Here is a 14893-nt window from a genome sequence, read left to right on the forward strand (position 1 = left end):
GCCCCAATGCTTCTCTGAATTGCTTTCCGAAAGCTCAATAAGCATCAATTTTACCAATCACGATAATAGATATTTGTGGATTTGGTGAATGACATCCTCTATTTCTTTGTGTTATAATGATGAACTGATAGTGTACATCTCTACATCCCTTACTGACTACAAGCTTCCCCTTTGCAATCCTGCCCCCCCCCTTTTCCTCCCCCCTCTATTTGATTTGTGCTGAGTCTATGGAGGAGGAGCAGAGCCCTCCTTTACAAGGTAACTGTTGGATTCAGCAGAGCTCTGATAAATGCAGCTGAGCAGAGATGTGCTGTGGATGCAGGGATGCCTGAGCACTGGGTACCACTACGGGAGGACAGAGAGAAGACTACTCATCACCACTGCCTGGGATGTACCACCATATGATCTCTATGGCATGTGTGCTTAACCAGCAGAGGGACCGCCAATCTTAGTGCATGGGTAAGTACCGGACGTGAGCCCCACCGGTCACTAATGCATGAGATAAGGGAGGGAGGGCAGTCCATGGGTTAGCCAGCATGCAATCTATTGCACCTTCCTAGATCTGATACTTGGAAGGATCCACCATACAACCTTCATGGCCAATGGGGACTTCCTCCTTGCTATACTAACTGACACAATAGTTACAAACTTCACAGCATTGGCGCGATTAGCGGAGCCCTGGACCCGAAAATTTAAATCAGGATCCGACTTTTAGGCTCCATGACTTAAAAAAAAACGTTGCCTGTTTTGTGTTTTGTGTTCTGCTTGTAGAAGCAGCTCAATGTTATCCTATGGGGGTTATTTATGAAAGGTAAATCCACTTTGCACTTGAAATTGCACTGAAAGTGCACTTGGAAGTGCAGTCGCTGTAGATCCGAGGGGGACATGCAAGGAAAATAAAAAACAGCATTTTAGCTTGCACGTGATTGGATGATAAAATCAGCAGAGCTTCCCCTCATTTCAGAGCTACCCCTCAGATTTACAGCGACTGCACTTCCAAGTGCACTTTCAGCGCAATTTCAAGTGCACTTTGCACTTGTAGTTTGCACTAGACATGTGCGATTAGTTTCGTACGAATCGGAAATTCGTACAAATTTCCGGAAATTCGTACGAACCCGAAATACAAATTTTTATGCATACGAATTCTGTACGAAATACGAAATTTCATATACGAACTTCGGATCCAAATTCAGTTGCAACAGAATCGGACAGAATGTTCGTTAAGTACCAATATTCGTTATGATTAAGTTAAAAACCCCAGGAAGTCAGCACAGTACAGGGATGGTGGGAGCCCCTCATAATTTATTTATTTTATTTAAGGTACTTATATAGCGCTGTCAATTTACGCAGCGCTTTACATATACATTGTACATTCACATAATGATAAATTCATCATAACGGACATTCGGCATTGTTACGGAAAGTTTACGAAGCTAACGAAAATTCGTACGAATCCGAATTGAATTCCGGACACGAAATACGAATTAATTTTAATATGAAACGGAACGAAATGAAACAAATTTATTGACGGCGCACATGTCTAGTTTGCACTTTGTAGTGCAAAGTGGATTTGCCTTTCGTAAATAACCCCCCGTGCGTCCATGCACATTAGGGCGATTAGAGGCATATTTTGAGTTTAACGTTTAGAGGCAGAAAAAAAAAAAAACCTTCTAGATCACGTTTCTGAATTGAGCTTGGAGGCAGAAAAAAACGTAAAACTCTCCTAAACTCGTCTAAACTTTGTACAAAAAATGCTCTATATGACTGTTTTTTTTTAACTCCCAAGAGAACAGACATTTTTATAAGCCCAGTGTGCATGGAGCCTTAGAAGCAGCTCAACCAAGGTGTACCAGATGGTCCCTGGAGCTATCAATCAAGAGTTGATTTACTAAAGGCAAATAGACTTTGTACTTTGCAGGTGCAGTTGCTCGAGAGTTTAGTAAATGAGATGAAACTTCACTTTGCAAAAGAATATCCAATCACGTGCAAGGAAAAGAAAAAACAAAAACCTGCATTTTTGCTGGCTTATAATTGGATGATGGAAGTCAGCAGAGCTTCTTCACATTTACTAAGCTCTGGAGTAACTGCACTTTTAGAGTGCACCGTCTATTTGCCTTTAGGAAATCAGCCCCATAATCTTTCTGTGGCTCCAATCACACCTGAGCTTTTTTTAACCACTTGCTTACTGGGCACTTAAACCCCCTTCCTGCCCAGACCAATTTTCAGCTTTTAGCGCTGTCACTCTTTGAATGACAATTGCGCGGTCATACAAAACTGTACCCAAATGACATTTTTTTCATTTCTTCCCCCACAAATAGAGCTTTGTTGGTGGTATTTGATCACCTCTGGGTTTTTTATTTTTTGTTAAAAACATTAAAAAAGACCGATTTAAAAAAAAAAAAAATACAAAACCGTTTTATATTTTGTTAATAAATTGTGCAAACAGGTAATTCTTCTCCTTCATTGACGTGCGCTGATGAGGCTACACTGATGGGCACTGATAGGCTGCACTGATGGGCACTGATAGGCTGCACTGATGGTCACCGATAGGCTGCACTGATGGGCACTGATAAGGGGGCACTGATGGGCACTAATAGGCAGCACTGGTGGGCACTGATGAGGTGGCACTGGTGGGCACTCATAGGTGGAATTGGTGGGCACTGAGAGGTGGCACTGATGGATGGCACTGATGGGTGGCACAGAAGGGCATTGATAGGTGGCACTGAAGGGCACTAGTAGGTGGCACTGATAGGTGGCACTGATGGGCACTAATGGGTGGTAGTGATGGGCACTGGTAGGTGACACTGATAAGCAGCACTGCTAGGTGGCACTGATGAGGCACTGATTGGCACCACTGGTGGGCATTGATAGGTGGCACTTGTGGGCACTGATAGGTGGCACTGATTCCTGGCACTAGCAGGCGGTACTGGTGGGCCAGGATCAGCCCCTTACTCCGATCTGTGATCACCCGAGTCTCATTGACTCAGGTGATCACAACGCGCGCCCCGTGTGCCCTTTTAGGGGGCGTGGTGAGCCTGTAAAGGGGAGGACGTCAATAGACGTACTCCCAGCAAAGCAGATCCGCGCTGTACCCGTCATTCAGCTATAATGTGGACCTGATGCAGTTAAAGTACACGTGTTGCGTTTGTGGTGCCATTCATTGTTAAATTTACCCCAAATGCGCCAAGCTAAAGCACATTTTTCCACGTGGAAAAAATGCAGCAAAATGCGTGATTAGACACACACGGGGCCCAACATGGCAAAAAGCTACATGAGCTACTCTGCAGCATTTTTTGCGTGAAGAGCAGCCCATTGACCCGAATAGGCTGCCCCGTGTGCATGGCACAAGAACCCACACAAAATGTGCACAAACGTGGCGTGATTTTACGTGCATTCTCAGGCTGAGTGCAGCCTGTAAGCAATCTTTTTAATTCTTTATTTGCAACTGCTATACAGTATTATTCTGAATTCACTGCCAGCATTCAAGCCCTGATGAAGGGAGAGTTGTGAGCCTAAAACATGATGGCTTTTTGACTTCTTGTACTGATTCATTCAGATTTTGTGATGCTCTAATCTTTTTAATGTTCTAGCAAGCTGCATCATACATACTAGGGGGAGTACAACTGGGGGAATCAATGGTGGAGAAGGATCTGGGGGTTTTGGTAGATCATAAGCTCAATAATAGCATGCAATGCCAAGCTGCGGTTTCCAAAGCAAGCAAAGTCCTTTCTTGTATTAAGAGAGGTATGGACTCCAGAGAGATATCATTTTGCCCCTGTGCAAATCATTAGTAAGACCTCATCTGGAATATGCAGTTCAGTTTTGACCACCAGTTCTCAAAAAGGATATCGGGGAACTGGAGAAAGTGCAGAGAAGGGCAACCAAACTGATAAGAGGCATGGAGGAGTTCAGCTATGAGGAAAGATTAGAGGAACTGAATTTATTCTCTCCTGAGAAGAGGAGATTAGGGGGGGATATGATCAACATGTACAAATACATAAGGGGTCCGTATAGTGAACTTGGTGTTGAGTTTTTCACTTTAAGGTCATCACAGAGGACAAGCGGGCACTCTTTATGTCTAGAGGAAAAAAGATTTCATCTCCAAATACGGAAAGGTTTCTTCCCAGTAAAAGCTGTGAAAATGTGGAATAGTCTCCCTCCAGAGGTGGTTCTGGCAAGCTCAGTAGATTGCTTTAAAAACGGCCTGGATTCATTCCTAAATGCACATAATATAACTGGGTGCTAACATTTATAGGTAAAGTTGATCCAGGGAATATATCCAATTACCTCTCGGGGGATCAGGAAGGAATTTTTTTCCCATGGTGTAGCAAATTGGAACATGCTCTGCTGGGGTTTTCTACCTTCCTCTGGATCAACTGTGGGTATAGGATTGTGTATATGGGATTGTATGATTCTTTTTTTTTTTTTTTTATAATTGGTTGAACCAGATGTGTCTTTTTTCAAACTGACTAACTATGTAACTACTGTATGTAACATGACATATAGCTAACATGACTATCCTAAAAGTACAAACTGAGAACAAGGATATAATAAACTGCACCTTACCAATTTTTAGATGTATGGCCCGTACACACGATCCCAAAATCGGACGAAAAATACCGCTTTCGACGCGATCGTACGATAATCGTATCGTTAGTACAGAGCTTTCGAGAGCCGATCACGACAGTTCATCTGATATTATTTTACCGGACAAGCACGAAAATTTTTCTTGTACGATACCAGATCGTACGATTTTCGTTTAATCAGTACAGTTGTCGTCCGAAAATACAATACAAATACATTACAACACGTGACATCACTTCCGATTTTTTTTATTTGTCATACGAGAATTTTCGTAACTTTAGTAAATTCTTCAGCTTCGATATATGACTAGCATGCAAAAAAAAAACAAACGATCTGTCGTCTGATTTTCGGATTGTGTGTATGGGCATTAGACTGTTTTATTTCTATCATTTATTTATGTGTTGTTGTTGTTGTTGATTATTATTATTATATAATAATAATAATTTTATATAATAATAATAATTTATTTTTAGTTTTATTTTGTTTTATTTTTCTTTTATTACCTCCTGGTGATCCTGCCAGTAACACATTTCCTTCCTAGGGTGACAACGTTCACTCCCTGTACTGTATTGAAGAGTAAAGTTGTCACCCTAGGACAGGAAGTGTTTTAGGACTCCAGGACACCTTCCCCGCTCTGGGTGTTTTGTAGTCCAAACACACTTCCCAATAACATTATTTGAGATAACGCAGCAGAGAGCAAAGGACAGTGCTGGATTTATGGCAGGATCGACAAGTATATTGTACACAAAATGCTTCCAACTGTATATATAACAGGGAGCAAATAATAGAAGTTCATTGTTGGGGTTCACATACACTTTAATGAGATGCTTCTGACCAACTGAACATTAAACCCAGAACCAAAAAAGTAATATATTGCAGCTTACCAATCATTAGATGTGAAGGCTGCATTAGTTTTCTTTTTTTTTCTTTAATTTCTTAAAATGTATTATTTAAATAAATAAAAAAATAGTGCTTACAGTGAAATATAACAAACATAATACTGCTCATATATATATTAGTTTTCTTTTTTAGGCTTTTTTACGCTCTGGTTTCCATCTAGTACCACTCCTCATGTATTAGAGTACCTCCACTCTGGATGAAGGAGCACAGGGGGCACCTTTGGACAGCAGCATTGTCTGTCTAGGGGGAGGGGAGTGTTAGATGAACTAGCAGATATAGATACACTAACAAGTTGAAGTCAAACTCCAACTCACACTATATAATCAGTTACGGCAAACAGGTTTTTTTTGTTCCTTTTTGGGTAGAGCTGCACGATTAATCATGAAAAAAATCGTGATCTCGCTTCAACCCCCCTCATGATCTTAATCCAGCATTTCCAAGATTCAGTGCAGAGCCGTTCTCTGCTCACTGCTGACAGCTTTAAAAAAAAAGTAGAGTCCGTCGTCACCCGATCCAATCCGAAAACGGATGGAAAAGTAGGTTTTTCCTCCGTTATACTTTTTCGGAACGGAGCGGGTCGGATATCAGCGGACATGTCACCGCTGACATCCGACGCTCCATAGAGATCTATGGAGGGTCCGTTCAGGTCCGCCTAAAAAACTGACAGGCGGACCTGAACGGATCGTCAGTGTGAAAGAGGCCTTAGAGACAACTATAAAAAAAAGTATCACTTGGTTCTCTTAGATCAAAGGGATGAACTTCAGTCTGTAAATGAGGTCAGTTTAACCACTTAAAGACTAAACCTTTTTCTGACATTTGTTGCAAGTTAAAATCAGTATTTTTTGCTACAAAATTACTTAGAACCCCCAAACATTATATATATTTTTTAGCAGAGACCCTAAAAAATAAAATGGTGATCGTTGCAATATTTTATGTTGCACTGCACATTCAATGCAATTTTGAGGGAAAAAATACACTTTAATGAATTAAAAACAAAAAATAAACAGTAAAGTTAGCCCAATTTTTTTTTTTTTTTTATAATGTGAAAGATGATGTTACGTGAGAATTGTGAATGAATCGTGATCTTTATTCTAAGTAAAATAAAATTGTGATTCTCATTTTATCCAGAATCGTGCAGTTCTACTTTTGGGATAAAGGTTTTACATGAATAAATAAAAGCTGATCACTGTATGCCCCCCTGTCATTGGTAAATGGTTTGTCTCATTCCTGTAACTGCTACAGTGGAACCTTGGTTTACGAGTAACGCGGTTAACAAGCGTTTTGAAAGACGAGCAACTTTTAAAAAAAAAATTCTGACTCGGTTTGCAAGTGTCGTCTCGCAAAACGAGCAGGATTCAAGCCAATAGGGTGTGCAGTACCGCATTTGGCCAGAGGTGCGGGGGCGCCGGTGACACTCAGAACGGTTCGGAGCCGTTCGGAAATACTCGGAAACACTCGGAAATACTCGGAAACACTGAAATACTCAGTTCCCGAGTGTTTCCGAGCCTCTCTTAGGGTTTCCGAGTTCAGCCGAGCTGTCCCCGAGTATTTCCGAGTCTCTCCGGCGCCCCCCACCTCTGGCCACATGCGGTATTGCATGCAATAGAAGTCAATGCGGAACGAATTATCTTCGTTTCCATTGACTTCTGTGGGGAAACTCGCTTTGATATGCGAGTGCTTTGGATTACAAGCATTCTCCTGGAATGGATTATGCTCATAATCCAAGGTTTCACTGTACAGCTGCAGGACAGCTGGTGAAAATAAGAGAAAACGTAAAAACAAAGCAAAATAGAAGAAAGAAAGCCTAAAAGGGGAAATGAATGCAGCCATTACATCTAAGAACTGGTAATCTGCAAATTAATAAATGGTTGCTTTGGGTTTAATACTACTTTAGCATAATTGTGAAGATAATCAGAACACTGAAACGTCTAAAAACATGGATTTTATGGTAAGTCGTTCGGGAAGGTAACTGATTTGAAGATTGGTCATAACACAGGTGCTACCATCTGTCTGAAAATGCTACCTACCTGGCTGCTACTGGCTGACTTGGAACAAGCAGAGAGTGAAGTCAGATAATGTCATATTATGCAAATTACCAATCATACCAATCCGTGTGACTAACAAAAGCTGATTAGGCACAGCAGAGGATGCAAAATGCAGAATCACCGGCATCTCTGTTCTACATAAAACACCGGCTAACTACTTTGAGGTGCAAAAGTGTGTTATGTATCACTGTGGGGGTGATTTACTAAAACTGAAGAGTGCAAAATCTGGTGCAGTTGTGCACGGTAGACAATCAGCCAGTGGCGGCCCCTCCATTAGGGGCGCCGCCCCCTCTCTCCAGCCACCCTCTATATGCAATGGATAGAGTCATGTATAACATGACTCTATCCACGGCTGCCCCCTATTCATGTGTCCGGCCCTTTTTGAGTCACCAGGCATATGAATTACAGCGGCCAGGTTTTTTTTTTTTTTTTTTGAAGAACCTGATTAGAGCCAGAGGCTCTAATGGGCTTCAAAATAGGGTGGACTCAGGGCGCAGAGCATTGCGTCTGAAGCCCAGATTTGTTGCAACAGGGAATGAAAATTGAAAAGTGACTATAAGGGACAGGATACTAGAGATTAGCACGCTTGCTAACATTTTAAAGGGCCAATCCATACAAAAGTAGTATTTAGTTATTGGGTGGAGAATTGTGGGCTCTGTCAACCCCTGCTTCATTTAATATAATATTATATAATATAATATATTATAACATAACATAATATGATAAAATGATAAAATCCAGCACATATTTTCATGGTTAGTCCATTTAGTTCAACCAATAATGTTCAACCGGGAATGTTGGGAACCACTCAGCAGACCCAGGAACTCAGCCCAGAGAACTCACCAGAGTCCCTGAGAAATAGAAGAGACCGCTGTTGTTTTCTGGTATACAGCAGAAAGACTGAAATACCACATTTGTGCAGAGTATTCCTTTAAACAGAATATGTCTCAGAAATTAGAACAATGATGTACAGCAGATCACTAATTACATTAAAGGGACACTAAAGGTTCGTGTTTTTTCACCACTTAAGCCCCGGACTGTTTCGTGGCCAAAGACCAGAGCACTTTTTGCGATTCGGCACTGCGTCGCTTTAACTGACAATTGCGCGGTCATGCGACGTGGCTCCCAAACAAAATCGACGTGCTTTTTTTCCCACAAATAGAGCTTTCTTTTGGTGGTATTTGATCACCTCTGCGGTTTTTATTTTTTGCGCTATAAACAAAAAATAGCGACAATTTTGAAAAAAACGCATTATTTTTTTATTTTTTGCTATAATAAATATCCCCCAAAAATATAAAAAAAACATTTCTTTTCCTCAGTTTAGGCCGATACGTATTCTTCTACATATTTTTGGTAAAAAAAATCGCAATAAGCGTTTATTGATTGGTTTGTGCAAAAGTTATAGCGTCTACAAAATAGGGGATAGTTTTATGGCATTTTTATTAATCTTTTTTTTTTTTTACTAGTAATGATGATCTGCGATTTTTATTGTGACTGCGACATTATGGCGGGCACATCGGACAATTTTGACACATTTTTGGGACCATTGTCATTTTTACAGCGATAAGTGCTATAAAATTGCACGGATTACTGTAAAAATGACACTGGCAGTGAAGGGGTTAACCACTAGGGGGCTAGGAAAGGGTTACGTGTGTCCTAGGGAGTGATTCTAACTGTTAGGGGACGTGGCTACGAGTGACACGTCACTGATCATAGCTCCCGATCACAGGGAGCTGTGACCAGTGACAGTGTCACTAGGCAGAACGGGGAGATGCTTGTTTACATTATCATTTCCCTGTTTCTCCTCACCGTGAGACGATCACGGGTATCCCGCAATCTGACTCACGGAGCTCCCGGCGGGTGCGTGCGCCCCCGCAAGCCGCCTCTTAAAGGGCCATGTACAGGTACATTAATCTGCCTGTACGTGCCCTTCTGCCGCAGTATATCTGCGTGAGGCGGTCGGGCCTATGCATTAAGGTGAAAAAACACCTGTCCGTGACCAGCCCCCCCGTTTTACTTACCTGAACCCTGGAACTTGTCCCACGGGGACGCGCTCTCTCTCTGCAGGGGGTTCTCAGCTCTTGATTGGATAGATTGATAGCAACGCAGCCATTGGCTGCTGTCAATCAAATCCAATGATGCGCCTGCTGGGGGCAGGGCCGAGTCCTGCATTCGGCATCTATGGACCCTGAATACTAGACTTGGGAGCGCGCCCGACGGTGCCCCCCAGGAGATCGCTTCTCCGAGGGGGTAATCTGATGCGGGGAGGAGCCGAGAGAGGCACCGAGGGACCCCAGAAGAAGAGGTTCTGGGCCACTCTGTGCAAATCGAGCTGCACAGTGGAGGTAAGAATGATATGTTTGTTATTTAAAAAAAGAACCTTTAGTGTCCCTTTAAGGCTACTTTCACACTGAGGTGCTTTACAGGCGCCATAGCGCTAAAAATAGCGCCTGTAAAGCGCCTGTAAAGCTCCTCTCCTCTCACTCCAGTGTGAAAGCCAAAGTGTTTTCACACTGGGGCGGTGTGCTGGCAGGACGCTGAAAAAAGTCCTGCAAGCCGCATCTTTGAGGCGCTGTAGGAGCAGTGTATACACCACTCCTACAGCGCCCCTGCCCATTGAAATCAATGGGCAGTGCCAACGAAGCGCCTACAAAGGGCCGCTTTGCGGGCACTTTTAACCCTTTTTCAGGCGTTAGCGCGGGGGTTAAAAGCGCCCCGCTAGCAGCCGAAAAGCACCGCAAAACCGACGGTAGAGCGCCGCTAATTTTAGCTGACGCCCGCCCCAGTGTGAAAGTGCCCTAACACATTTTTACTGCACCTGCAAAGCTGTGATGCTAATTAAATCTACAGCGTAATATTACATTTTCAATAGACATCTGTGGCCTCCAGGGCACAGAGCAGTGTTAGGAGCTGCTGACTCCATGCAGACTCCTGCTACAGACTCCAGGCTTGTTGAGCAGAAGTGTAATCCCCTGTATACATTGCAAGGATTCCCCCCCCCCCCAGTTGTATGAGATTTATATCTGCTTCTGAAACAATTGATGTAATCCTTACCATGTCCCCAGTGGCACAGTCTGCTCAGTGCTGTAATGAATAAATGAATATTTTTACCCAAGCAGCAGTCTTAGAAAGTGTCTCATAAAAAAAAAAAAAAAAAAAAAAAAAAAAAAAAAAAAGCAACACCAATGACAGGAGATGTCTGTTCTTTGTTTTCCGGTTGTGCAGGCTTCCAGGGCCAGGAGTGAGCTGATGAGGTCAGCCGTATACAGAATACAACCTTCAGAATAAAATAAAAAAATTCATTTCCAATAGCATTCAAGGCCCGTTCACACCAGAACACATAGGGGTTTATATATAAAACAAATCACTGTGTGAATGCTGAGATATCTGCACAGACATCACAAATAATATCTTGTAATGTGTCTAATATGTGTATTTCCTATGATTGCCAACTCATCTAATGGCCATAATGCGGTATTTTCCTGATTGTGGTATTTAAGGGAAAATACTGCATTATGGCCACTAGGTGGACCAGTATTGGGGTATTGCCATATTTTGCTGAAATACCACAGTCAGGAAAATATTGCATTATCGCCACTAGATGGATCAGTGTTACGGTATTTTCCTGAAATACCACAATTAGCAATATACAGTACCTCATTATGGCCACTAGATGGAGCTGGCGATCATAGAAAATACCCATATTAGACACAATACGAGGAATATTTGCAATGGCTGTGTGAATGCTTTAGCATTCAAACAGCAATTTTTTTTTTTTTTTTTGAATAGACCCCGCAGGGTTTCAATTTTGAGGCCTACTAGTGGATACCGTGACTAACATGACCACGGTGCTCTACTCTGCATTGCAGTAGTGCATTTCTTTTACCAGAGATGGTGGCAATGCAATGCAGAAAGTCCAAGAACCGAAAAGAACACAGAGAAGGGCAGCTGAACTAATAAGGGGCATGGAGGAATTCAGCAGGAAGGAAAACTTCTGGTTTCTTTTCATCTCCGGGTGGGATAAAGTATTCTCTGCAATAGGAATGAGGTGGAAAGATGGAATAGACTTTCAGTGTTCGAACAAGTATAAAAAAAAATCAATAAAAAAAATCACTGTGTGAATGCTGAGGCATTTGTATAGCCATCATGCATAATATCTTGTAATGTGTCTAATATGTGTATTTCCTGTGATAACCAGATCCACCTAGTGGCCACAATGTGGTATTTTCCTGATTGTGGTATTTCAGGGAAAATACCACATTATGACCACTAGATGGACCAGTATTGCGGTATTTTCCTGAAATGCCACAATAAGGAAAATACCTAATTATGGCCACTAGATGGCGCTGCATTCACACAGCAATTTTTAAAAAAAAAATGTATTTAATTTTTTATAAATAGACCCCACAGGGTGTCAATTTTGAGGCCCGTTGGTGGGTACCATGACACTCTAACATGGCCCACGATGCTCTACTCTGCATTGAAGCAATGCATTTGTTTTATCAGAGATTGCTGTAATGCAATGCAGAAAGTCCAAGAACAGCAAAGAACACAGCGAAGGGCAGCTGAACTAATAATGGAGGAACTCAGCGGGAAGGAAAACTCCTAGTTTCTTTTCATCTCTGGCTGTGAAAAGCATTCTTTACTATAAGAATGAGGTGAAAAGGTGGAATAGACTTACAGCGTTTAAACTACTATTAAAAAAAAAAAAAAAAAATCACTGGGTGAATGCTAGATTAACCCGTTTTGTGATATATTTTTTCTGAAATACCAAAATAAAGAAAATACCTCATTATGACCACTAGATGGAGATGCATTCACACAGTAATTTTTTTAATAAATAGACCCCACAGGGTTCTCAGTTTTGAGGCATGTTGGGGGGCTTACCACAGATTACTGCAATGCAGAAAATCCAAGAACCGCAAAGAACACCGAGAAGAGCAGCTAATAAGGGGCATGGAGGAACTCAGCAGGAAGGGAAACTCCTGGTTTCTTTTCATCTCCGGCTGTGAAAAGTATACTTTACGATAAGAATAGGGGGAAAAGGTGGAATAGAATTCCAGCATTCCAACAATTATTGTCGATTGTTTCAGGAAAGATTGAGATGATCAACAGCTTCATCTAGTGGCCATAATGCGGTATTTTACGGCTTGTGGTATTTTAGGAAAATACTGCATTATGGTCACTAGATGGGGCATTATTTTCCTATAATATCACAATCAGGAAAACACCTAATTATTGCCACTAGATGGAGCTGGCGATCATACAAAATACACACATTAAATTACATTACCAGGATTATTTGCGACTGTGTGTGTATATATACATAAATATATCTATAGATATAGATATATCTATATATCTATATCTATAGATATATATATCTATATATCTATAGATATATAGATATATATTTATATCTTTGTCTATATATATATATAGAATAGCTGATTACTTGGCAATAGTGACTTGAGTGTAAAAAAGGGATTCACTTTGCTCTACAATGATATGCTCTTCCTGTAAACTTTCTTGTTCCAATAAATTACATAGAACTCTGATGAGAGGCATGTAATTCATTATGTATTTCTAACCCCTGTACTCTGTAAGTAAGACATTTCTGAGCCCTGCACTCTGTTCATTATGTTCCCCTACACCCTGTGCTTTTCATTCCTCTGACCCCTGCACTGTGCAGTACACAATCTTGACCCCTGCATTCTGTGCATTACACACTCCTGACTCATGCATTCTGTGCTTTACACACGCCTGATCCCTGCACTGTGCATTACACACTGCTGACCTTTGCTTTCTGCATGTTGCATATTCCTGTCCCCCTTTCTATACTTCTGAGCCCGTGCATTACACCTTTCTGATCCCCTGGACCCCTATGGGTTATGTAGCTCTGGCCCCTGCTCTATGGGGGTTTCATTTTTTTGACCCTTGCGCTCAGTATCTTACACACTCTTAACCCCTGTACTTTACATACTCCTGATCCCTGCACTCTGTACTTTATGTACTCCTGACCCCTGCACAATGTGCATTACATTTTCCTGACACCTTTATTCTGTACATTGTATACATCTGACCCCTTTACACTTTATATTACATACTTCGGACCACTGCACTCTGTACATTACATACTTCTGACCCCTTTACTCTGTACATTACATACTTCTGACCCCTTTACTCTGTACATTACATACTTCTGACTCCTTCACTCTGTATGTTACTTACTTCTGACCCCTTTACTCTGTACATTACATACTTCTGACCCCTGCACTCTGTACATTACATACTTCTGACCCCTGTACTCTGTACATTACATACTTCTGACCCCTTTACTCTGTACATTACATACTTCTGACCCCTTTACTCTGTACATTACATACTTCTGACCCCTGCACTCTGTACATTACATACTTCTGACCACTGCACTCTGTACTCTACATACTTCTGACCCCTTTACTCTTTACATTACATACTTCTGACCACTGCACTCTGTACATTACATACTTCTGACCTCTGCACTCTGTACATTACATACTTCTGACCCCTGCCCCCTGTACATTACATACTTCTGACCCCTGCCCCCTGTACATTACATACTTCTGACCCCTTTACTCTGTACATTACATACTTCTGACTCCTTCACTCTGTATGTTACATACTTCTGACCCCTTTACTCTGTACATTACATACTTCTGACCCCTTTACTCTGTACATTACATACTTCTGACCCCTGCACTCTGTACATTACATACTTCTGACCCCTTTACTCTTTACATTACATACTTCTGACCACTGCACTCTGCACATTACATACTTCTGACCCCTGCACCCTGTACATTACATACATCTGACTCCTTTACTCTGTACATTACATACTTCTGACCACTGCACTCTGTACATTGCATACTTCTGACCCCTTTACTCTTTACATTACATACTTCTGACCACTGCACTCTGTACTCTACATACTTCTGACCCCTTTACTCTTTAAATTACATACTTCTGACCACTGCACTCTGTACATTACATACTTCTGACCCCTTTACTCTGTACATTACATACTTCTGACCCCTTTACTCTGTACATTGCATACTTCTGACCACTGCACTCTGTACTCTACATACTTCTGACCCCTTTACTCTTTAAATTACATACTTCTGACCACTGCACTCTGTACATTACATACTTCTGACCCCTGCCCCCCGTACATTACATACTTCTGACCCCTTTACTCTGTACATTACATACTTCTGACCCCTTTACTCTGTACATTGCATACTTCTGACCACTGCACTCTGTACTCTACATACTTCTGACCCCTTTACTCTTTAAATTACATACTTCTGACCACTGCACTC

The 14893-nt window shown here is 41.6% G+C and overlaps 1 protein-coding gene across 1 annotated transcript in view; it reads left to right on the forward strand.

Annotated features, from left to right (window-relative positions):
* The first annotated feature begins 257 nt into the window (after positions 1 to 257).
* Positions 258 to 14893, forward strand: part of LOC141148662 (galanin receptor 2b-like) — a 33218-nt gene continuing 18582 nt past the window's right edge. Inside the window, exon 1 of the mRNA XM_073636296.1 lies at positions 258 to 459. Within this exon, the coding sequence (XP_073492397.1) occupies positions 456 to 459 (4 nt within the window). The 5' untranslated portion in view covers positions 258 to 455. The remainder of the gene's footprint in view (positions 460 to 14893) is intronic.

Source organism: Aquarana catesbeiana, linkage group LG06 (assembly GCF_042186555.1).
Source record: "Aquarana catesbeiana isolate 2022-GZ linkage group LG06, ASM4218655v1, whole genome shotgun sequence".
Classification (NCBI taxonomy): Eukaryota; Metazoa; Chordata; class Amphibia; order Anura; family Ranidae; genus Aquarana; species Aquarana catesbeiana.